Source organism: Rhamphochromis sp. 'chilingali' (assembly GCF_963969265.1).
Source record: "Rhamphochromis sp. 'chilingali' genome assembly, chromosome: 2".
NCBI lineage: Eukaryota > Metazoa > Chordata > Actinopteri > Cichliformes > Cichlidae > Rhamphochromis > Rhamphochromis sp. 'chilingali'.
Window position 1 is genome coordinate 42,670,061 of NC_137930.1, and position 25,186 is coordinate 42,695,246.

The 25,186-nt window shown below is 40.3% G+C and overlaps 2 protein-coding genes across 2 annotated transcripts; one reads left to right on the top strand and one right to left on the bottom strand.

The window, feature by feature from the left end:
- Positions 1–307: 307 nt before the first annotated feature.
- chtf8 (CTF8, chromosome transmission fidelity factor 8 homolog) lies at positions 308–4,127 on the bottom strand. Its single transcript, XM_080875078.1, has 3 exons — positions 3,963–4,127; positions 2,620–2,743; positions 308–1,735 (listed from the first exon to the last, which is right to left on the bottom strand). The coding sequence occupies exons 1-3, from the start codon at positions 3,980–3,982 to the stop codon at positions 1,469–1,471; spliced, it is 411 nt and encodes a 136-aa protein (XP_080731204.1). The 5' UTR covers positions 3,983–4,127; the 3' UTR covers positions 308–1,468.
- Positions 4,128–4,325: 198 nt separating this feature from the next.
- Positions 4,326–18,848, top strand: utp4 (UTP4 small subunit processome component). The gene is made up of 17 exons (XM_080875077.1): positions 4,326–4,474; positions 5,909–6,073; positions 8,958–9,146; positions 9,256–9,340; positions 9,731–9,820; positions 9,938–10,149; positions 10,228–10,399; positions 12,163–12,254; positions 12,469–12,565; positions 13,125–13,189; positions 13,932–14,051; positions 14,450–14,606; positions 15,628–15,734; positions 15,821–15,916; positions 16,004–16,189; positions 17,421–17,531; positions 18,596–18,848. The coding sequence occupies exons 2-17, from the start codon at positions 5,915–5,917 to the stop codon at positions 18,710–18,712; spliced, it is 2,055 nt and encodes a 684-aa protein (XP_080731203.1). The 5' UTR covers positions 4,326–4,474; positions 5,909–5,914; the 3' UTR covers positions 18,713–18,848.
- The last annotated feature ends 6,338 nt before the right edge of the window (positions 18,849–25,186 follow it).

The window sequence follows — 25,186 nt, forward strand, 5'->3', positions numbered from 1 at the left end:
TATGCATGTCTTCCACAGTGTCTTTTATCCTGTCTTTCTCCCATCACCTCCAACTGACTGTGGGAGATGGCGAACCCTCCTTAAAATCTGTTCTGCCAGAGCTTTCTTCCTGTTAAAAGGGAGTTTTTCCTTCACACTGTCACCAAATGCTTGCTCCAAGAGGGTTGTTTGATGGGATTTCTCTCTATTATTGTAGGGCCTTTACCTTATAATGTAAAGCACCTTGAGGCAACTGTTGTTGTGATGCTATATAAATCAAACTGAACGGAATATTCAGATAAAACAAAAACACATTAGACAATTACAGTATTACATATTGAATTTATTCATGTACATATTCTTAAACTGCCCATAAACCTTTATTTTTAACTGTATTTGTTTCAAACATCACATTTATTCAGTTTTAACATCATTCAATTTCATCATCTACACTTCAGTTTATTATAATACAACTGCTGCATCAATCCAAAGACAGTAAAGAAACACAGAAGGGATGAGAAGATAGCTCAGTGACTCACAGTGTGCATGTATCTTTGGGGAAGATACTGAACCCAAATCCACTGCATCTGTGAGAGAGTGTGTGAGTGCTTATTTTTTTATTTTTTTAAAGTCCAATTCAAAATGCTCTCAGACTCTGGGCTACTATGTGATGCTAGAACAAATTCAGTGTGCACTGGCAGAGTTCCCAAATCTCTGGAATGATCAAAATGTGTTACTCCGAATAAATGTGTATTGATTTGCAGTGCCCTTCCCCTCCAGAGTGTTAAGGTGAACTAAAACTACAAAACAATTAGCATCATCTGATTTTTATCTCGATGAATCCATTTTAATTAAATCTATTTTACCAAAAATAAAAGTAAAACAGAAAGTGTAAGTGAAAGTATGTCTAATTTCTGGTTCAAAGCCCCTAAAAAACTTTGTCTGCACCAGTATTTCTTTATAATATATATTCATGACTGCACACAAAAACTGCTGTTACAAACATCTCTTTCACTTGTCCTTATCAGGGTCACAGGTTTAGAGCCTATCCCAGCTACCACAGGCGCAACAGGCACGGGACACCCAGGAAAGGAAATACAGACAGGATAAGACCCACTAACTGCAGGCCTTCATCCTGTGGGAGGAAGAGAAAACCTTCTTGTTGCGAGGCACGAAGGTTGAGGTTGAGTGCATCAGTTATTATATATGACAAATATAATTTTTGCCTTCAGACACGCTTCACCTGTCCATCAGTCCGCCCAGCATATACAGTCTTTCCTATGATTAAAAGGAAATGACAATTTTCATTTGCAGTTTTTCTTTAAATTTGGACAGAAAGTCAGGTAGTGACAAACCCATTGATGTCTTATTTTGCTTTCCAAAAGCTGCCTTCAACAACATTCAGATCAGAAACCATCACAGTATAAATACTTCTTAGAATAAGACAAGTCAGACAGGGACTCTGTCCCAGCAATGAAATGTAGTCCTGCTACACCTTCTTGGGTACATTAGTGATGATAGGTTTGGGGCGGATCTTAAAAATCAGTTTTGTTTTAATGAGTGCGGACACAGAATAAGATGTGGAAGCAGAGCCTTGTTGGTCTGTTTCCATTGCTTCCTGTGTTATTTCATCGTTGTTACTGCTGTGACTGCCCTGTGAATGGCCCGAGTGCTTGGTGAGAACAGCAAAGGGTTTCTCCAGTTTGACCTGCTTCCCGTAGATAATGTGATGTCCTACAATCAGCACTGGCACCCCCTGGTGGATGGGAAACAAAATAATAATACAGTGGCAGTGGATTCTCAGCTTTCCCCCAACACGATGACCATTTACAAGAACAACTTAAGTACCACTTTTTCTTTGATCTGATGATTTGGTTATTTATTGACACAATAGGACTCATGGGTTCATTTTTGGAAGTCTGCTGTCTTAGCCCTAAAAAGGGGTATCAAACAGACGCTTAAGTGCCAAGTTGATGGCAGTCTTGTGCAGCCACAGGCACAGCCCAACTGAGACAAGTGGAAGCGAACATTGTTGTTACTTCAGTTGTACATGTTGATATTATCATCAAGTATGCTGACTTCACGAGTCTGTGTGGCTGGTATGACCATGGTGTTTATGCTGGGAATGGAAAATTCCTAAGCATCTCATTTTCTCTCACCAGCCATTTTTGCACTGATGTGACTGCATTTTGAAACTGAATTAAATTAATCAAAGTACACAGATGTTTTCGACATAACATAGCAGCTGTTTCTTCACATTCTGTTAACATTGTTAGCTAAGTTTGGAAGCCTGTAAACTATTTGCATTTCTTTAATTAATCTTTGTATTATCCAAAACTTGCATTTGGGTGACACAATGACAACTCAAAACAAAACTGAAAATGAAAAAATTCAGAAAACAGAGCTTTTCATGTCAGTCTGTATTTTGTACCAATACTGTCCCATTTCATAAATAAACTTGCTTTATTACTACCTAAAGTACTTTCTTCTGTGTGAGATTGTGCTATTCTCGTATAAACTTAATTTTAATTGATTTATAAACACTGCTATTATTTTTGAGGGAAATGATGCTGGATTTTAGTAAATACATAAATGATCTTTTTTGGGGGGCTATACTGTGTTTTTCAGCATGTTGTGTACCTCTTTGGTATACAGTAGATCTCCCATCACATTTCCTGCCAGACCAGAGTTGTGTCTAGACACCATCTCCCCCTGTAATTCCACCACCAGCCACTCGGGGGGACTGCTGCCATCCGGGCTGCCTCTACAAGAGCAGATGCATATCAACAGCCTATAAAGCAGTCATACTCAGCCTGTTTAATTCGGTAGATAAAAGAGCATATGTTTTTAATTAACATAAAAAAACATCAGATTAAAAGTTATATTTCAAGAGCAATACAACATCCTTTCAAAGTTGCGTTTAATAATGGCAATGCTGGACAATTAAGCAAAACTTTCTGATAAAATCCTGCCACCTTGTGGTGAAAGATTTCAATACATTTTACAGTTATAATTTTCTATAATAAAAAGGTACCCCTAAAAACTTAATTGTAAAAAAACAAACATTCAAGTGTCAATATATTCTAAAAAGAAAAAATATAAATATTCACACTGTTAGCTCAGGCACACACCACTCACATGTACGAAACAGATTCAACTTTAGACTTAAACCTTGACTTCCCTCATTCTCCTACAAACTTATTGAGCTAAAACAAGTATTTTATCTCCGCATGTATAATGTGATAGCAATACTGTATAATGATATAAATTTCCTAAACCTAATTTTGTTAAAATGAAAAAAAAAAAACCATCTCATCCTCTGATGAATGCACCTGTCCAAGCCTACACAGGGATGTCTAACATTTCTCTCCCTCTCTGTCAGCATCATGGCAAAACCACAGGAGGATTTACTAGAGCTTGAATACCCAGGTCCTGAGTTTTTAAGAATAGAATAGAATAGAATAGAATTCAACTTTATTGTCATTGCACATGTCACAGGTACAGGGCAACGAAATGCAGTTTGCATCCATCCAGAAGTGCTTTAGTGCTATAGATATATTACAATATATATTAGCAATAGTATAGATATGTAAGTATATTACAGAAATGGGTCTATTATGGTATGTTATAATGTACACGGTATGAAGTATGTTGTGAATATTCTATAACTATAAGTATGTACAGGCTGTAGTGAGTACAAGCTATGTACAGGCTATGAACAGGATATAAATATGAAATGAGCCTTTTCTTACTTTTAACAAACCAAACATTAAGCCTTTCAATGGTCTAGTCTTTGTCAGAAGTGTTGCTGGACCATAAATCCCGCTTTAAATTTAAGTATCAATTCTACTCTCCTCTTAAAATGTGGCTAATGACACTATAGTTGTTCCGATCATTAGCGTGAACTTGCCTTGAGTATTTCCCCCATAAACATATATTTGGCACTAAGTAATGGAAAGATAAAGTTCGCTCATCAGTTTTACCTGATCATTATTTGAACCATCCTCCCGTCAATAACGATTGGCAATAACACTAACTAATTTGCTACCGATGTAGCGCTTCAGCTGCAGTAACAAACCAGCACTCTTCACTCAGTTCGTATTCCGACAGTATTTCCCGCCCACTGGGAGCGTTTCTTCTTCGTCGTCTTCTTCGGCGCTTGACATCAACAACCAGGTGTATTACCGCCACCTACTGAACTGAAGTAACAAGACTCCGGGATGTAATCTACAGCACACGATGGGAGATTCCCATTCCACAAAGAATCCATGCACCAATTACCAACTCCCTGATACTTGGAGCAGTTGAATGAACCATTCCAATAAATCCATATGCAACTACTATCCACTACATTTTATCCAAGCCGTTGTCCGTACTGTCGACGTGATGACGTATGTCCATGAATCCACTACCGGTTCAAAGGGTAACAACGTGGGTCCTGGCGTGTCTCAGTTGGTGTTCAAGATAGTCTGGCGACAGCGAAGAGGCACAGTTGGTAACTTATGTTTTACATTAATAATTAATGCAACTGAATTACACGACGTGTTTGTAATGAGCTGTAAGGTGTTACACTTTGCTAACGAGTAGGTTGTCGCAGTGCTTCTTATATTAGCACACAGAGCGAGCACTTTTTTTTACCTAGATGTGTGAATTTTGTGATATTTGTTTGATTAATATATTCAGCGCAGCGTGTGAGAGATTTTTAACTCGTTTACTCATTATGTACCTCAGGTGGCAGACCGGTGTTACAGTTCACATTAACTGGTTATGTTTATCCACATGTCAGCCCGTTGTAACGAACAAAGTAGAACATCTCAGGCTCCCCCACACCTGGGGGGCTGAGATGTTATAAGAGAAAGAGGGAGTCTAAGACGCGTTTTGACACACAGACAAACAAGCACACACAGACACAAACATACATTCCCACCCTCATGCACGCATATATAAACACTCACCCAACATGGAGACACAGAAATGGACGCCGTACACACACACACACACACACACACACACACACACACACACAAACTCTGAAGTGCTCCGGAAAAGACCCTAGGCCTCACTCCGTCCACTCATATGTGGTGTTGATGCAAAAGCCTGTTTTTCCTCCCTCGCTTTTTCTTGAACGCGCTAACTCCGGAGTTCGAGGTATCTGGACTGGGCATTCAACATTCCCCGAGTTAGGGTCCGCAGCAAGATGGTGTAGGGAGCAGATGTATTGTAAACAACTCCACATAGCAGGATCCCGATTCACCGGAAGTTGTCACCCTCTCACAAAGCTCCTTTCTGATGGTCTTGTATCTCATCAGAGCTCATCTGACAGCTGTTTTGTCTCATCTATGGTGTGCCATCACCATAGATGAGACAAAACTCATGTTGAGATGTGCCACAAGGGGGCATAGCCAGTCTGTGGGAGCCAGAATTTTGACTGGGCTTCAAGGCATCAAATAGTTATTTCACTTAATCATGTACAAAAAATTTTATCATTTGTATCTATCTGGGTTTTTTTCCTGAACTTTTGGATGATTTTTTTTTAATCTCCATTACAGTGAAAAGACTGCTCATTTCTGTATATTTTATGAACTGGAGATGGCGAACTTTTCATTTTATTGCTTTGATACAAGGTCTTAATCTTGTCAAACTTTGTGATATACTGGCAGGCAGAGGTGACTGCTCGTGGAAAAGGACGAAGCGTTTTATATGATAAAACTGCAAATTGTAAGAAACGTCTATGTATTCTAGGTACATTTTCAGATCGGCAGTAAGTGTTTTCAAAAAATAATTTGGGCTTTTTGGAATTGTCAATTTCTTACTAAGAAAAACCTTCAATGAACTTCAAAATGCCATTAAAGGTTGTTTTATGAGTATTGTTTTGCTTCTTTTGCCCAGCTGTCACTGAAATGAGACTACCTTTTTTCCTGTTTTCTAGTCAATAATGGGCGAGTTTAAAGTACACCGAGTCCGCTTCTTCGACTACATGCCGAGTGCTATCCGGACCATGGCGTTCAACAGTCAAACTGAGCGGCTGGCTGTGGCCCGGGCTGATGGCGCAGTAGAAATCTTCAACTTCAATGACAATTTCTTCCAAGAAAAGGTAATGCCATCAGATAGATGACATTACTGCATGGTTTAAATGCACTAAGTATTCATTCACACATCCAAATCATCCATTGGAACACCCGAGTTGGCTACAAGTATATAAAATCAAGCAGCTAGGTATGCAGACTGCTTCTACAATCATTTGTGAAAGAATGGATCAATTTCAAAAGCTCAGTGAACTCCAGCATTGTACTGTGAGAAGATGCCACCAGTGCAACAAGCTCAGTTGTGAAATTACCTCTCTACTAACCATTCCACAGTCCACTGTTAGTAGTACTGTAAACAGGAACTCAGCCATAAAATGGTACGATGTGTAAAATCACAGAGTGAGATCAGGTGCTGAGGTGCATAGTCTGCAGAAGTCTCCAACTTTCTGCAGGTTCATTTGTTACAGACCTCTAAACTTCATATGGCCTCCAGAACAATGCATAGAGAGATTCATAGAATGTGTTTCCACGACCAAGCAACTGCATCCAACCCTTACATCACCAAGCGTCACATACAGGTGGTGTAAGCACGCCACCACTGGTTCCTAGAGTAGTGGAAACATGTTTTCTTGAGTAATGGAGCGTTTTTCCATCTGGCAATCCAATGGATGAGTCTGGGTTTGGAGGTTGCTAGGAGAAGAGTACTTGTATGATTGTGTTGTGCCAAGTGTTACGTTTGGTGGTGTGGGGTTGTTTTTCAGGGGTTGGGCTTGGTCCCATAGTTCCAGTGAAAGAAACCCTAAACCCTTCAGCATGCTCACACATTTTTGGCAATTTCATGCTCCCAACTTTGTGGGAACAGTTTGGGGATGGTCCCTTCCTGTTCCAACATGACTGCACACCAGTGCACAAAACAAAGTCCATATAGACATGAACAGTTTGGCGTGGAAGAACTTGACTGACCTGCACAGAGTCCTAATCTCAACCCAACAGAACATCTTTGGGATGGGGGTGAAAAAGGCCCGACAGCGTCTCTACCACCTCAGACGCTTGAGAGACTTCCAACTGCCCTCCAAGGTGCTCAGGAACTTTTACTCGTGCACCATAGAGAGCATCCTGACGGGAAACATCTTAACCTGGTTCGGGAACAGCACCATGCAGGACAGACGAGCTCTACAGAGGGTTGTGCGGTCAGCTGAGCGCACCATCCGCTCCGAGCTCCCTGACCTGCACTCAATCTACAGCAGGCGGTGCTGGACCAAGGCCAGGAAGATCGTGAAGGACCTCAGCCATCCCAACAACAGACTGTTCTCTCTGTTGAGGTCAGGAAAGCGATTCCGCTCCCTGAAGACCAACACAGAGAGACTGAGGAGGAGCTTCTTCCTGCAGGCGATACGGTCTCTTAATCACACCACCACACAGTACTGACCCACACATATGGTTCTTACACACACACTGGACTTTCTGGACTTTGGTTTTGCACAACACTGGTCACTATATTCTTCATTTCCGGTTAATACTTGTACAGCTGCTGTTATTGTGTATATATTTATTTATATTTAGATTTCTTCATACATTCTTATATAGTTCTATATTGTGTATTTTGTTGTACAGTTATTTTATTTTCAACTTTAATTTATATATTTTATCTTATTCTTTCCCAGTTAAATTTACCCTTCATTCTAATTTGTGTTGTACAGTTATTTCATTTTTAACCTTAATTTATATTTTATTCCTTCCTAGTTAAATTTACCCTTTTTAATTTTTCATATTTATTTCCTATCTTATTCATAGCCTTTCCTTTTTGTTCTCTTTAGGTCACGAGCAGTTGTCCAAGCATTTCACTACATATCGTACTGTGTATGACTGTGTACGTGACAAATAAAATTTGAATTTGAATTTGAATTGGAGCGGAGACTGAGCCAGACCTCCTCATCCAACATTAGTGTCTGGACGCATAAATGTGTTTATGGAAGAATGATGAAACATTTCCATAAACACACTCCTAACCTGTGGAAAGCCTTCCCAGGGAGGATGATGCTGTCACAGCTGCAAAGGGTGGGCTGGCATCATATCGAACCCTATGGATTAAGAATGAGACGTCCATCAAATTCAAATGCGCGTGAAGGCAGATAAGTGATTACTTCAGCAGTATAGTGTAGTTTTGATAATGGCTGGAAGATTAATTGTAGGGAACCCTTCACTGCTCTGTATCACTTTTTGTCACACTCTTAAACCATAGTGTTGTTTTTTTGTGCAGTAATTTCCCTCATTATTGAAGGAGTCAAGGATGAAGCCAACAGAGACACTGGGTCTCCAACTCCTGCATCTGTACCAAATAGATCTAAAAATGCACATAGCACCTTAAAAAATAAAAGGAGATAAACAAAAATACAATTCTGCTGTGTGTTAGTGTGTGAGAGAGAAGATGTCAGGAAGCTCCCACGACAAGTGGAGAGTGGCAGGCATGGGAACCCCCTCACCCCCAGTAACCATGTTAAAGAGCCTAGCCAGACACTCGAACTGCACAAAGAGACACATCCACCTCACCGTTTGAAGTGTGGATGATGGGTGGATGTTCAAGACCAAGGCTTCTGGTTACTGTCCAAATTTCTTTCTTTTTTTTTTATTGCTAAAAGCCAATGAAAGTGGTTAAATGTAGCCACAGGCATGATGATCACTGCTGTGAGTGCGAGATGTGTCAGGTGCCAAAGCTCAGGGTTTGCATTTTTCTACATTTTTTCAAACCCCTCAATCGCATAATGGAGTTTTGTAAAAGTGGTCTTGAGGGTAATAATATGATGCTAAAATTATTATAAATTTTTGGTTTGGGTATTTTGTACTTTGCTTTTGTGTTGTGTCTGTTGTTTCTGTAATGGCAGAAGGAAGGTAGATGATTCACGGCTGCAGACCAAATGAACCTAACCTCCACACTGGTTTTAATTTTCTCAGGTGATCCCAGGACAGGATGGCCGAGCTACTGAGGCTCTGTGTTGGGTGGGCCATCGACTGTTCAGTGCTGGTTTGAATGGAGAGATCATAGAGTATGACCTGGAGAACCTGAGGCCCCAGTATACTGTAGATGCATATGGAGGACCAATCTGGACCATCAGTAGCAACAGCCAGGGAACACAGCTGGCAGTGAGTGTAAACCTTCTGGATGTTATTTTACACTTCAGATATTTCCTGTGTCAGACTCATCAGGAAGTCTTGTTGATACATTAATCACAAGAAATGTTTTCTGGGTCAGGTTGGTTGTGAGGACGGGACTGTAAAGATATTTGCAATATTGGAGGAGAGGATCCAGTTTCAAAGAAACCTCAACAGACATAAAGGTAAGACGACAAACTAGTTCACAGGTCTTTTCTTTAAAGAGTCTACATTTCTGTCTTTAAAATGGCTACAAACGTTAGACAGTGAACAGTAGAACAGCTAATATTACTGCAGCTGCGATTGTCGTCTGTGTGTTGTATTGAAAACAGATCAACTGAACTTAAAATGGTGTCAGGCTGTGCTTTTGCATAATACAAATTTGTACCACAAATGGTGCATCGAGTTTTTTCTGACTCCAACTTGGAGTCTGCGCTCTGGAGAGACAGAGACAGCACCTATACTAATGAGAAGATGAGATCATTTGTGTTATTAACCACTGGATGACAAAACTGTCTTAAACAAATATTTGTGTTTGTGAACCCGCCTGATTCAGTTGTATTTGACCTCTTTAGGACGCATCATATCTTTGTGCTGGCATCCATCGAGTGCACAGATTGCTGCTGGAATGACTGACATGATCACAATCTTTGATGCAGAGACGGGTATTTTCTCCTTGAGCTGCTTTGCACAATTAGCAGAAATACAATCAGTTAAAACTGAAATGGAGCATGAGAAGAGATGTGTGTTCTTTACTGATGTGATTGTGTTTGTGACTGCAGGGCATGCTACACGCAGACTGCTGGTGGACAGGGCTATGGGAGCATCAAAGAATAAAGAAGTGGTTGTTTGGAGTGTTGGTTATCTGTCCGACCACACCATCATCAGTGGTGATTCTGCAGGAAAGGTCCAGATCTGGAACGGACTCACAGGAACTCTGGTTAGAACTTACCTGGTCACCAAGTGGGATGTTCTGGTTCTGTCCGTTTCAAAGGTGAGATGATACACTCACTGCTGCAGCTAGCTATGGGTGCACACACCTGTAAAGTCACTGGTTATAAATGCTTCACAGGATGAGAGCAGTGTCATAGCTGGAACATCCGAGGGCACTGTCATCCAGTTCCAGTTCATCTCCTCAACCGTGGACCAGCATGATAAAGAGTGGGTCCGGACCAGGACGTTTCGAAACCACTCCCATGATGTGAGTGCACTTGCTCACACAGACACCGCAGTGGTTTCTGGAGGTAAGTGTTAAATCTGCTTTTGGAAGTTTCTATATGTAATCGGTTATTGTTGATGTTTCAAAGTTTATACAGGCGATGAGTCCACGATTCTGTCAGTAAAGATGTTTTCTAAGTGTTCTTTTAATGTTGCTATTGACATGATGGCTGGTAGCGAAAGATGAGCTTTGTAGGTGAAGCTGTAACTGAACTAGTTTTTTGATCTTCCAAAGGAGTAGAGCTGCCTTATTAGATTAAAGGTACAGTCAGTAATTTTTAGGTCATTTAATAGGAAAAAATGATATTATGCTCAAATTTAGAGATTAATGTGTAATTTCAAACAAAGTGATGCATTCACATAAATTTATCTTTTAAAAATACATAGGAGTAATCACGTGAGCTCATATGTAGTACACCAAAGGCACAGGGACAGACGTCAGAGGTGTTCGTGTGCCGTAGAGACATTTAAATGTGTGCCAGCATGAAGGTTCATGCTGTTTAATCATTGGAGACGGGCTCCCCAATAAATGAATGAGAAGGAAAGGGACAAAGCGTCTTAATAAAATGTCATCCTCCTCACCTCAAGCAAACATAGAAGTTAGTATTTGCAGCATATTTTAACATGTCTTTTTTTGGTTTTTTTAGCCAATATTTCAGCCTTGAAGTTTCCTGTGACCTGCTCTCTAGAGCACCCATTCCCAAATTCAAGAGTGCTGTGGCCTACTTAAAAACAAGAAACTCCCATAGAGCCCACCCAAGCTTAAATCTTCACTCTAATCAAAAGATGAGGGAGAGTTATGTCCTTGTGAATGTTACCCAGTCATACGCAAAGTGTTAAAGACAAAGTGAGACTCACCTGCCACTTAGACACAAACCTAAATACAAAAGCAGTAAATTCAGGTCAACGTAATGAATAATATCACAAACTAACCATCTCAAATTATATGTTTTAATTTGCTTTTTATATAAAAAAAAATACATTTATATGAATATGTAGCTGTACACAGAGTAATTTCAAGCTGAATTTCTGTTATTTCTGCGGCCCTTCTGCAGTAGTATCTTTGTGGCCACCAGGGGGCCCCGGCTCACTCTGAAAATCACTGATCTAGAGATGAATGTAGGAATGCAAGTATTCAACACTGTGTTAACCTGCCACCTCCCCAGGACAAAGTCTGTGATGTCAGATTGCCTGATGTGCAAAGTGTAGGTAACTGCATTTACCTCTACAAAGAGGGCATCACCAGTGTTGCCTCCAGTGCATCCTCTCAAGGCAGCAACCTCACCTAAATAACACTGAGTATTTCCACTTGTCCAGAAGCATCTGGAGCAGACTATTTTCTGCTGTTTGGTACATGTGAGAAACGAAGGCTGGAAAATGTGGAAAATAAAGGATGGCTCGCTTCTGTGCTTCAAATCTGTGCTCATTCTAATGGCCAGTACAGGCAACAACCCTGGTTGCACAAAGAAGGTGGCTTGTATAGAAGTCTTATTGAACACAATGTCATGTCCCTATTAGTGGTCTGTTTGTGGTTATGGTAGTGTCCAGATGGATAATAGAGCTGGGTATAGAGAGGGCCTGTCTTTTAAAAGTCAAGTTGCTGTTGCTGCCGTTAGTTTTACATTCAAATTCAGTCATGCTGGTCTCATGATGTGTGTTTGTAAAAAGTTAAGGTGACAAAAGGAAAAAACATTTGGGATCATGCAAATCAGCGCATTAAATCAAAGTGGCTAAAGAAGCAACCCAGGGATTTAAAGTTTAGATGTAAAGTTTCGATATTTTCCTTCAGGTATGGACACCCAGTTGGTGGTGCGCCCATTGCTGGATAAGGTGGAGAAGAACACTCAAGAGTCAGCACTGCGCAAAATAGCTTTTCCACATGTGAGTAGAAGAAAACGTCGAACAAGTCAATTCAGCTAAAGTGGCGTCTTTAAAATTGAACTAACCTGTTATTCTATCTGTATTTCATGGATTAGCCTGTTAACAAATTATTCTGAAGCACTTTAATAATGTTTAATACCATTTATTAAAACAATGTTGTCCATGACTGTTCCTGTTACAATGTGCAGTGACCTTTTTTTCTGTCTTCTTGTAGAGGAGCCTGGTTGGCTGTGCAAAGAAAGCTGGACTCCTTCTCTTCCAGTTCCCTGATCGCTTAGAGCTGTGGAAACTTGGAGAAAGTGAAGGACATGGTGAGCAACACACTTGAATAGAGAAACATTTAACTATAAGAAAATGTAAGGAGCTCTTTGATCTACGTAGTTAATCAACAATGAAACAAAAAAATTCTACTGCTATTGAGAATAATCCCCTTATTGTGTCTGCTTCAGCTTTGTTCGTCGTGCTAATTGTGCACTCGGCACCTTCACTGATTTGCTAACAATGAAAATTGCCCTTGAAGGGACAAATAAAACAAATGATTATTTCCAGTTCCACAGTTTATTCTTGAATACTACAGCAGCTTTGCATGAATTACAGTCCAGTAATGAGAATCCTTGATGAGTAAATAATAATAATAATAATAATGACAGCAGGTGTACCATCGCCTTGACGACCTCCATCGCTGTGCTGTGTTTGTGTCACATACTGCGTCACAGGACTTTTGGCTGCACTGCTGTAACAATCCCACATGCATTAGGTGGTGCTCAGTTGTAATAGATGTGGCAGAAACCGAGTGGAGTTTAATTGAGTTGTGCCGAGTAGGTACTGGTGGAAAAGCTAAAGTGTAATAATTCTGTTATGTACACACAGGAAAACCTGGTGACCGTCTACCTGTGAAGAGGAAACCAGAGAAGCTGATCGAGCTGAAGAGGAAGGTATGTGTTAATATTTTCGATGTATCCGTAGTTTCTTTCAGAGCAACATTTGGTTTGCTGCAACGCTCTAAAAGTTGGCTGCTTCCTTTCGAGCTGTGGCGTCAAGGCCTTTCTGTTCACAAGGAATGTCACATTTTTAGAAAGTGTACAGGAAAAAACAATTCTCTACAATCATGAAATCTGGTAACTTATCAGTGTTTAGTTGACATAAACACTAAAATATATAATCTGTCTTGTTTGTGTGTTTAACGCCCTTATATGTGCGAAAAGTGTTTTTACAGTGAAGTTTTCTTGTGTACGTCCTGTGATTCACAAAATAACTTTATAGGACATTTGCTAAAACTACAGCAGCATGATTGCACACATGGTAAGAGTCCAGCAAAACATCCTAATAATAGAAACGTCCTTTATTGTAATTGTACATGTGCAACAAAATTGGGGGTGCACTGCAATTGTATTATGTCTTTATAGTGTGTTAAATAAATACATAAATAAATAAAATTAAAAAAACAGACTTTGACCTTCTAATTCTAATGTGACCAGCTTTAAATATAATTACATTGTCTTCTAATAAAATACATTTAATTTAATTGCAGGGAAATGATGTCCCTAGTGTGTTAGTGTGGCCTTTCTGTTTCCTTTCAGTCAGATTGAACAAGACACTTAACAATGACCCTTGAAGAATTAGCTTTAGGCGCTAGTGTGCTTGATGTATCCATACTTTGTGTGTCGCTTCCTGCAGGGAGAGGATCACATCTGCTGTAGTGCTTTGTCTGCATGTGGAGGCTGGTTGGCATATTCCACTGTCTCCAGTGTTCGTCTCTACAGAATACAGTATAACAACACCATCAGCATTAACAAGGTGGGTACCTTAGCACGAGCATGCCTGTGACATTGCACTTAAATAACACAACTTTAAATCATAGCAGGAGTTTTTGTTTTCTTTTGTTTTTCTAAAGGTGTAAAGTAACTTCAGCAATGTATGTGTCTTAAGTACTGTGTGGGATGTCCCTCTTGTCAAGAACTGTGAGTGCAAACAGTGCACAGCTCTTCTCTCAATGCACCACAGAGTGGCTAAAACTAACATTTACCCCCCTTGACAAGCTACCGGGGTGTAGACCGCAGGTTCACTGGATGTGTCAATTTACCATCCAACAAAAGTTTTTACATGTAAAGCTGCTCAAATAATCACAAGAGTAAAATGATGCCTTTGACTAAATATAACAAAGTGTGATGGTCTCTGTGTCTTCATCTCTCCAGGTGTCCAAGCTGCCTAAAGAGCTTCGCTCGGTCCACCAGCTCTGCTTCTCCTCTGACTCCTCCAAACTCTTTGCTTCCTCCTGCCAATCTTCAGTTATTGTTGTTGCTGTCAGTCAACAGGAGTGCAGATATCTTCATACCCTTAAACATAAGACCGGTGAGTGGAAAGCCAGGAGCACAACCCACAGAAGCCAAACCAAACGGAAAGACAAGACAGTACCTTAAACACAATATATTGTGTACATGCATCATATTTTGAAGCAAATTAATGCCCAGGCCTGAGTGATCTCACCAAGGCTAAAGTTCCAAAAATGCATTCGAGTGAATGCGTTTTTGGAACTTGAAGCTGGCTCCTAGACTCCATGCTCCTCGGAGCCTGTTAGTGAGTCCAGAGTCCAACACACACACACGCACACCATTGTGTGCATTTTTTTTCCACTTTTCTATCCAGGTATAGTTTTACTGCGCTGGGAGACTGTTTGGGATCTTTGTCATGCTGATAAATGAAACCACTGTCCAGATGATATTGCATGGTGATCAAAAAGCTGACAGTGATTGTGTGTTCATTTAATTACAATTGCAATAATTTTAACAATACTTCTGGTTCAAAAATAATCCTAAGCCAAGCAAGACGTTCCACCATGTTTTACAGATGCCTGTAAACTCGCTGTTCTGACCTCCTTTATACATATTTATGACGCATCAAAAATATCAAATTTGGATTCATCATAGCTTCTTGTAATAAGATTACGGTACAAGAAGGTCTGGCCCCTTGGAAGGAAAATATAAAGAAATGATTGCACTAAATGTTCTCCCTCAAATGTCTAGGGACGGTTCTGTAAAGCCCGATATTTACAGGGACAGATCAAAGCCGGACTTAAATGGTAACCAGTAGGCATTCCCGACCTGATGCAGCTCTTTCTGTCAAGTTATTGTTTCCTCTTTGTAGATTGTAGCAGTAGACTCAACTCTTGCTTAACTCTCCTCAGGCTTCTTGCCAGAGATCCTCACTGCTTCTGCTCCATGATGCAAATTGCCAGTGTGGTCACATGTAAACAAATCCTAATGCACGAAGGCCATTCCCTGCCAATGCTACATGCAGCTATACTGTGCAGTTGTAACTGTTTGATAACATCTTGCATAACTGGTGTGTGTATGTATGTGTGTTGGATATCAAGGTTCCAGACAGCCAGTGCACCTCCTTTGTGCCAGTGATGATGGTAAATGGCTGGCTACAGCAAACACTGACTGTGAGATCCACATCTACAACCTCCACAAGATGAAGGTGAGTTCTGATTTATTGATGTGTCAAACTTGAATCATTTTTGATAGATTGGAGTTTGTAAAATTGTAATTTTTGTTTTGTTGTAGCTCCACTGTATGGTTCCTGTGTACAACTCCTGTCCGACTACAATCGCCATCCACCCAGTGACCAACAATCTCATCTCTGTGCATGCTGACCAGCAGGTCAGAAACAGCTTAAGATTTAGTTTTACTCAGATCTCATAGTAACCAACAGATCCTGTAACTGCATGTGTTCTCTGTCGTGTGCAGATCTTTGAATTCTCCTTGGTGCAGAAGGAGTACACACAGTGGAGTCGAAGACTGCAGACACAAGGACTGCTTTCCCTGTGGCTGGAGCGGGACACGCCCATCACCCACATTACCTTCAACCCGAAAAACCCGGATCACATCATTCTGCACGACACATACATGTTCTGCATCATTGATCAGAGTCTGGTATGTGTGTGCATGTCCATAGCTGTGTTAAAATAGTTGGCCCAGGCGTCAGTGTGATAGAGATGGAGGAGAAAGCTGAATATGATTCAATGGTCTCGATAAGCTTTAATAACAGGAAGTCCAGAACCAGTGGCAGCCCTGATCATGTGACTAACACCACTGTGCTTGCCTCTCTCTTCATGCTACATCATAACTAATTCAGCAGTGTTGTTTTTGAGCACACAAAACTACAAAGCACTGCAGACTTCTGTGGAGAGCAGCAGCTGTTTCTGTGGTTTCCTACTATGGACACCACTGCAGTTTAAACATCTGTGTGTGTCTGAGTCATGAGCAAACATTTTAACCCTCTCCAAGGATTTATGGACAGTTCAGCAGTTATTTCAGACCTTGTTGAACATTCTGTGGTCTGCATTTATACTCCTCTTCACTGATGTTCCCTTGTATGACTGATTAACTAATATCTTTGGATTAGTTTGTATGTATCCATTAGGACAATTAATCGAGAAGTCCTTGGGAGAATTTTTGTTATTCCCGCCAGCTTTTGCCTTGAGCATCCAGCTGGCGCCAGGGGGGGTCGCATGAGAGGAAGATGGTAGTTGTTTTGGTTAGTGCGAACAAACTGCTTCCAATTTTACAGTTGGTCTAATGTCAGTCACTGGTCAACAGGTCTCTCAATTCCCATTGTTCTTCTTCAAGATCTTATCCATATTGCGTTTAAAAACAAACACAGTCTGAGTACTCACAGCCCTGCCCATCGTCTATCATGTCGGCCAGCCTTGTGGGATTTTGAACAGCTATAGCCGCTTCATGTTCTTCGATAAGCCAGGTCCGAGCCAGCTCCAATCAGCTGTTCAATGTCCTCCATCGAGAGTGTCGCCAGACACACGACGCAACCAACCATCGAGTATCTGGCAACAAACGTCTCCGCAGGACAATCAGGCTCTCCCAAGCCCAGGAGGGTGTCAATTCTGTTAAGGGACCAGTTGATCAAATCCATAATTCTTCTTTAGGTTTTTAGAGAACAAGTCTGGGAGACTCTCTTAGGGTTAGAATAAGCGAGACTATACAAAAGACATGAGAAGCCAAGCAGGAAAGATAAGGGAGAGGGAGAAAGTGCGACCGCCTCTGTCAAGAGCTGGCTATATTTTTAGAAAGATTTTTTGAGAATCTTGAGGCTTTACTAATCTCTTTCTGTCACTGTGTATTTCTGTGTCTTTGTATCTACATGCAGCCCTTCCCAGAATTGAATGCAGTGCTCTGGAATCAAATGACATTAAAGAGCCTTCCTGTGTCACAGAGGATTGGACAAAGCCATGCCTTTAAGATCTGTAAGAGTTTCCAGGTAGGATATTTATGGTGACTACAATCTTTCATTTTACTCCTTCAAACAGTAGCGTCCGCTTCACACTCATCTATGTTTATAAGCGCACATGTAGTAATTTTCAAGGATGAAATCCCACCTTGTGAAATACACATCATCACAGTCAGACAAATAATTCAGAGCTGCACGGTGGTCAAAAAGCAAAGAAACCACCTTGTTTCAAATGAGACATTTGAGCAATGTCATTGTTGTTGCAACAAATAAACAATAAACTACAAATAATAAAAAATAACTTTCAGCTTCCATTAATCCTTCACATGAAGCTGTTATACTAGCTCGCACACTTGTAGCCACGTGTCACTAAAGTGTGACTGTTCTTCACTGTGAGTGAGGAAGACACAAAGTTAACCAGAGCAAATGAAAAGAGAAAGTCCTGCTATTGGCTAAAGTTATAAACATGCTGGAAAATAAAATATGTTTTTGTGTTGTAAGGTGCACTATGTCAGGTAAGGGTGGATGTACAGCAACGGTTTTCAGTTCATTGTTTGTAGCTCAGTCCAATAGCAGAGCACTTTATTTTTAGATTCGTGTAAGGGAGAGAAGATCCTGGAAGTTTAGAACTAGCAGTTCCTTGTTTGTCTGGAATTTCAAGTCCCACAGGACCTTGGCACTGTTGTTCACAACCACAGCTGCTGATATCTTCCAGAGGGAGACGGCGGCACAAATATTCCTGTACACTATCACAACCACTTGGTTGTGTGTCTCAGTTTATGCCGTTCCAACTTGTATCTCACATTCTGCTAATGTGTGTTGTAGATTGTAGCACTTGGGTTCGTTGGCTGTGGCAGACACCTGCCTCTGTGGATATTATACTGGTTATACGTTCTTGCATAACCAGTGCTTGGAGTTCGTCAGAATTTGTGGGTTTTGTTTGTCCACCAGCTTCTTGAGGATTCACTGCAAGTTCTCAGTGGGTTCTGTGCCGTTTCCTGGCCATGGATCCAGAATTTTGATGCTTCTTTCACCAAGCCACTTAGTTACCACTTTTCTGCTGACATCTCTTCTACTGATCTTTTGTCCCACAGCACCTCATGTGTGTCAGTCTATTGGAGGATCTCTCTCTGGTGGTAGTGGAGCGCCCCCTCCTGGACATCATGTCTCAGCTGCCAGCACCTGTCCGCCAGAAGAAGTTTGCAACCTAAAAGTACATGTGATAGGATGAGATTGTTACCTCGTTGTATTAAGTATCCATTTTGTACAAAAAGTTTTGATAATGTAATTTGAAAATAAAATAAAGTATTTACTGTTATCTGTGTTGGATGCAGAAGTGCGCTGAAATCTTTGTCTCTTCTTCACTTAATGTTATGAACTTGCTGGAAACCAAAAGTGTAAACCAGACTGGAGCTATATGATGGGGAAAAGACAAATGATGGAATGTTTCAAAGACACAAAGACCTGGATGACTTCTAATCTTTAACCTGGATTTCCTTTTCCTTCCGTGTGACTATTAAACAAATATGTAGGACTTGCATTTGCACAAGATCTCTATAATTGGAAACATCCTGTCTCAGTAGTGCTGAAAACTAGTTCATGCATGACTTATATCTCACAGAACTGTATGCTTTTAGAGAAAATAAAGCCAAATGCCACTCTGATTACAGTACTGTTGACATATGAAGCGAACGTTTTTAAACCTGTGCTTTGGTGTTAATTTGTGTTTTTAAAATGTTCATGTTGTTCCCTTTAATGGAATAAATTAATCTGCACAGTTATGGCCTGCATTTGTATAGCGCTTTTCTAGTCCATAGGACCCCAAAGCGCTTTACACTACATTCAGTCATCCACCCATTCACATACACATTCACACACTGGCAATAGCAAGCTACATTGTAGCCACAGCTGCCCTGGGGCGCACTGACAGAGGAGAGGCTGCCGGACACAGGCGCCACCGGGCCCTCTGACCACCACCAGTAGGCAAACACAGGGTTAGTATCTTGCCCAAGGATATTTGGCGTGCAGCCTGGGATCGAACCACCGACCTTCTGATTAGTGGCTGACCTGCTCTGCCACCTGAGCTACAGCCAGTTAATTGGGAAAGAATCATTTATAGACACTTGGGGGGAAAAGTCTATAGCATTACATTACCTGAAGTATACAAATGGTAAATATATTCTATTAAATCTAAAACTTGTCACCTCTCAGTATAGATGGTCTTTGATTCACTCTGCTTATGTAGCGCTAACACAGAGAAACCGACAACCAATTTAGAATCACCAGCAAACCCTGACCCCACTAACTGCATGTCTATGGGCTGTGGGAGGAACCCCGAGAGGACCCACCAAATGAGAGCTCAGGATGTTCTTGATGCACAACTGTGCTTCCCATGTGGGTAATTAATGACTGTGAAATATCCATAAATCACCCCCCTCCCCAATTCAAGGGTGTCGATTAGCTAAAGCATGCCACTTAAGAGATGTGGTGGGCTGCAGAGTCACAGACAACAATTCAAGCTCACATTCACACATTTCAGAATGAGGTCATTGCTTTGAGTTTGCATGCTTTCTCCGGGTTCTTCGGTTTCCTCACACCAGGTTAGTGATTTTAAACTGATCAGTGGTGTGGATTTGAGCGTGAACCCGACAGTTAACTGAACACAGCTGGGAAAGGCTTGAATACCCCCTCAAACCTGAGTTAATTTAGCGCTTAGAAAAATAAACCGATTGACATTGTTTTTTCTGTCCGAGACCAGAATAATATCCACTGTATATGCTTAACTGTATTTACTTTAAGTATCCTCCAAAATAATAACATTACTTGTAACTATGGCACATTCAAGTATCACCTTGGAAGAAGTATCATCTCTCAGTGTTGCCTCTGCAGCAACAACTTTGACTTGGGTAGGGACTCTGTACCAAAGATATGCAACTACTGACTGAAGTTTGCCTTTTTTTTTTTTCTAAATCTACACAGGAAATAAAAGTTTCCACGGGCAGAGTTGGGGTCAACATTGGGCAGTCGCATACCTCCAGTGACGTAGTCATGCTGGTGAAAACCAATCTCCGCCCTCTGTCTGATCGAAAAGTGTGGGCGGATGAACACATTTGTGGGATTTTCGTGAAACTGTTGCTTCTTCTCCACCCACTTTCCCGTTTTTTTTCAAATGACGATTGTGTATTGTCTGGGAATTCCGAGATCCCCAGGAGAATTGGCAGCACTGACAATAGCGGGTGTAGTGGGAGGTGCACACCTGTGCACCAGGTGTGGTAGGTCTTGCTCATTGAGCAAGTGTGGGAATTTACGTGTTTGTCAAGCGCAGAATATTATTTACTTATATATCCACGGTTTGTACTTTTAACTAGTGTTGGACAGGGCGAGGCTCCGTGAAACACTGAAACATTCGAGCCCATCTCCACGGTGACGTCTGCTGGATAATGTGACCATCGCCACATTTTGATAATGCTGTTCTGTGAAACAACGACGCAAGCGTTTATCCTGTCTTCCTTATCTCACCGCAGCAGGTGATGTGCCAGAAAGTGATTGCCGTCCGCGGGAGCGCGCGCAGCTGCTTAAAGCTGCAGCGCCCGGATTACTTGCGTTGCCAGATACTTCCGTGCAACTGATATAACGTGTGTGTGTGTGTGTGTGTGTGTGTGTGTGTGTGTGTGTGTGTGTGTGTGTGTGTGTGTGTGTGTGTGTGTGTGTGTGTGTCCTAACTCGTGACAGAAACAATATTTCGGCTTCAAACTTGTTGGGTATCATCAAGAAGGGTTAAATGTGACACACAGGAGCCCAAACATTCCCTCAGAACTGCTGAATAACTTTTAAAAGAACATTAATACCGATAACATGTCATTTTCAACCTGTGCATAAAACGTCAAAAATGTTGTAATTCAAAAATAATACAAAACAAGGACAATGGCCAAATGGAAACAGGTGGGAGGAGATCTGCTTAAACAAATTAGGAACACTGAGTAATAGGAAAGAGAAAACAAGCGGTAATAAAAATGTCGATCCAATACAGCACTTATTAATTGAAACGAAAACCAAAAACGAATAACAATTACATCCAATTAAAGAAGAAACCACCAGTTAAAATAAACTAACAAATAGACCAGAAACAGGGGGTATAGCGGAAGCTCAACACCAGTAAACCATGGAACAACATATATATTAATTCTTTGCATACAGTAACTATGCTAACATGTTAGGAAACACAAAATAATTGAATAATCCTACAAACAAATTGCAATCAAAGCTGAACTCTAATGTTGTGAACAACACAGAAACGCACACAGCAACACGAACATAAATTAATGAATAAATAAACAAATAAACAACCAATAAATATTATAGGAGACAACGATACAAAACAAGAAACATTTCAAATCCCTAGAAAACCATTTCAAAAACATAACTTAACATAACCATTCTACCACTACTGTTCACATAAAGTAATAGATATCTATACGTATAGATATACATGAACACACATATGTACACACTAAATATACATATGTATACATATACATACATATACTGTATACCTGCACGTCCATAAACATAGAAGGTGCAATGTGCATGAATTGTAACCATGGATGTCCACAAAGTCCAGTGAATTATGACATCGTGATTGAGTTATAGAGTCTAACTGCTGTTGGGATGAATTATCTGGGAAAGCGCTCCTTCCTGCAGCAAGGATGTTTCAGGAAGGAGCTGTGATAGTTGTCGAAATTGGTTCATATTTATCATAGTTTCATAACAGTTTTCATAATTATTTTCCCACTTTAGTTGTTACTCCTGTTCCATCTTTGCTGGCGTTTTGTTCATGTTTACCTGCCTTAATAAAACCACTTGCTTTTGGTTCTAGTCTCTGCTCTGTCTCCTCCATTGTATCCATTTGTGTCCTCGTTCTTGTTCAACACAAGCACTTACTGTGATTTTTCTAAAAATAAATATGATTCAAATTTTTTGAATAGCAAATGTTACTTCAAATAATGACTGCATTGTTATATATTTTATTCACAGTTTGCAGAGTGCATCTTAAAAGATGTTCCAGTAGAGTTTGAGAACTCTGCTTCAAGTATTGCAAGTCAGAGACAACAGATTGCAATATGTCTTCTTGAGAATACAGGTATCATTACAAATATAAATTAAATGGTAAAATACAGACTGTTATCTTGAATGTGTTTTTAATATTGTTCTTTTTTTGCTATAATCTTATTATGTAGTCTTGCAAACAGAGTTCATTATTGTTAAAAGTAAAGTATTTGCTTCTTGTATTTGAAGATGACCTGACTGACCTATGCCACTATTGTGGGAACCACGATGGTGACACTCAATGGATAAATGCTTTTGTTTTACATGTCCTCAGCCTATTCAGCTTAAAAAGATGATAAAAAAAATCATGAAACAAAATGTAATTTTAAAAATATCACAGACCACACATCATATGACTTATTGTAGTTGTAATGAATGGTGGACTGCTTTATGATCTGAGTATTTTGCAAGATTGTTATTTACATACTTATTTGTATAACACTTTTAACAAAATACTCGTGTTACCTTGTTTTGTCTAATTCATACTGGCTGCAACATTTACCCACGGTGGTACCACAGGAGCTGTGCCAAGAAGAGATAAGATAACTCTTCATTGCACAGTCATACATAGTACAATAGTACAATGAGATTGGAAAACTGTCCTATGTCGGCAATACATATAATACAACACGACACGATATGACACATCACAACGCAACACAAACAACACAACACAGTATATTAACTTAGTAATAAAAAAAAGAAGAAGTGTATGTGTATTGCACACTGTTATTATTGCACATTAATTATTATTGCACCTTGTCATAAATATAAATATTATTATTGTTATTGCTTTAAACATTGTTCCCCCCCCCCCCAAAAAAAGCCCCACAAGAGCAAAAAAAAAACCCCATTTGTTTGTGAAGCATGCTGGTCAGAAAGTTAGGGACGCTGTCAATTTTTCTAGGGATTTGAAATGTTTCTTGTTTTGTATCGTTGTCTCCTATAATATTTATTGGTTGTTTATTTGTTTATTTATTCATTAATTTATGTTCGTGTTGCTGTGTGCGTTTCTGTGTTGTTCACAACATTAGAGTTCAGCTTTGATTGCAATTTGTTTGTAGGATTATTCAATTATTTTGTGTTTCCTAACATGTTAGCATAGTTACTGTATGCAAAGAATTAATATATATGTTGTTCCATGGTTTACTGGTGTTGAGCTTCCGCTATACCCCCTGTTTCTGGTCTATTTGTTAGTTTATTTTAACTGGTGGTTTCTTCTTTAATTGGATGTAATTGTTATTCGTTTTTGGTTTTCGTTTCAATTAATAAGTGCTGTATTGGATCGACATTTTTATTACCGCTTGTTTTCTCTTTCCTATTACTCAGTGTTCCTAATTTGTTTAAGCAGATCTCCTCCCACCTGTTTCCATTTGGCCATTATCCTTGTTTTGTATTATTTTTGAATTACAACATTTTTGAAATTTGAGGTTTTATACACTGTGCAATAAAGGCTTGATTTAAATTTGCAGCAAAATGTGTTGCATATAACCCTTGGGAATGATGTCCATAAAATTTGAAGCAGAAATATTATTTCAGTGACAGGATATAGGCGCCAATCACTTTTTGTCAGCTTGAAAATGACTATTATCGGTATTAATGTTCTTTTAAAAGTTATTCAGCAGTTCTAATGGACTGTTTGGGATATAATATGTAACATGTAGCCCTTCTGTATGATACCCAATGGGGCCAGTGCTGATGGGCAATCATAGCCAATCAGCAATCCCACTTCACAGTCTTGAAGTGGCTGCAGCTTGTTTGCCAGTTGCCTCAGATGTGGCCACTGAAGTGCGGTGTCCTTTGTAGGAATGTGAGACTTATTGACTGGGATGAAATCCCTTGTGTATGCCTGGCGTAGCTGAACATGCGACTCACTATGGAGCCCACGAACTTGCAATCCACAAGCCACTTTGCTAGCTATGACTGTGTCTACTGCTGTCATTGTACTGAGCCTTAATTGCACTGGCTGAGTCTTCACATTTAGTGCAGAGACCAGATCTCCCAAGATGAAAGTTGAATCGCTCTGTGTGTCGAGCGGAGCATATGTGAGAATCTCACTGTGGGGGTCTTCTGCCAATGACACAAAAACTGGAACAATGCTAGACGTAGCTGAGGAGTATCTTGTCAATGTGTGTGACATGACATTGCGGACTTCCTTTGTCTCATTTCCTGCAGATGGTGAATCACTGTTTAACATTTCACTGGCTCCCTCAATTCTCTCTATGTGCAAGCAAGTTGGATGATTTCGACCACATATAGTGCATGTGTGCCTTCTTTTGCATTCTTTACTAGTGTGACCCTTTCTTAAACAGCCGAAGCAAAGATGGTTTTCACGAATGAAAGCTCTCTTTTCATCAGGAAGCCTTGTGGCAAAGGTTGGGCACTTGGCGACACCGTGTGTTTCATCGTTGCAGACGAAGCATGGTGGTCTTGGCTTTGAAATTAAGGTCCCTGGTTTACCTGCAGAGTGCTTAGCTTGAGCATTGGTGCTGAGTGCCTTGGTTCTCTTAGGAAGCCTTTCATCTGTTACTTTAGTGGTTAATAAGAAGGGAGATGCAATGGGGTTGCAGGCTATTCTA

Bases quoted from the DNA above. Each gene is read 5' to 3' on its own strand.
- chtf8 (XM_080875078.1), bottom strand. From the start codon at position 3,982: ATGGTTCAAATAATGATCAG. The intron at 2,744-3,962 runs GTAAAACTGATG...CTGCTCTTGTAG, and splicing joins ATGGTTCAAATAATGATCAG to AGGCAGCCCGGATGGCAGCA. The intron at 1,736-2,619 runs GTACACAACATG...CCCATCCACCAG, and splicing joins ATCTACTGTATACCAAAGAG to GGGGTGCCAGTGCTGATTGT.
- utp4 (XM_080875077.1), top strand. From the start codon at position 5,915: ATGGGCGAGTTTAAAGTACACCGAGTCCGCTTCTTCGACTACATGCCG. The intron at 14,052-14,449 runs GTGGGTACCTTA...TCATCTCTCCAG, and splicing joins ACACCATCAGCATTAACAAG to GTGTCCAAGCTGCCTAAAGA. The intron at 16,190-17,420 runs GTATGTGTGTGC...ATCTACATGCAG, and splicing joins GCATCATTGATCAGAGTCTG to CCCTTCCCAGAATTGAATGC.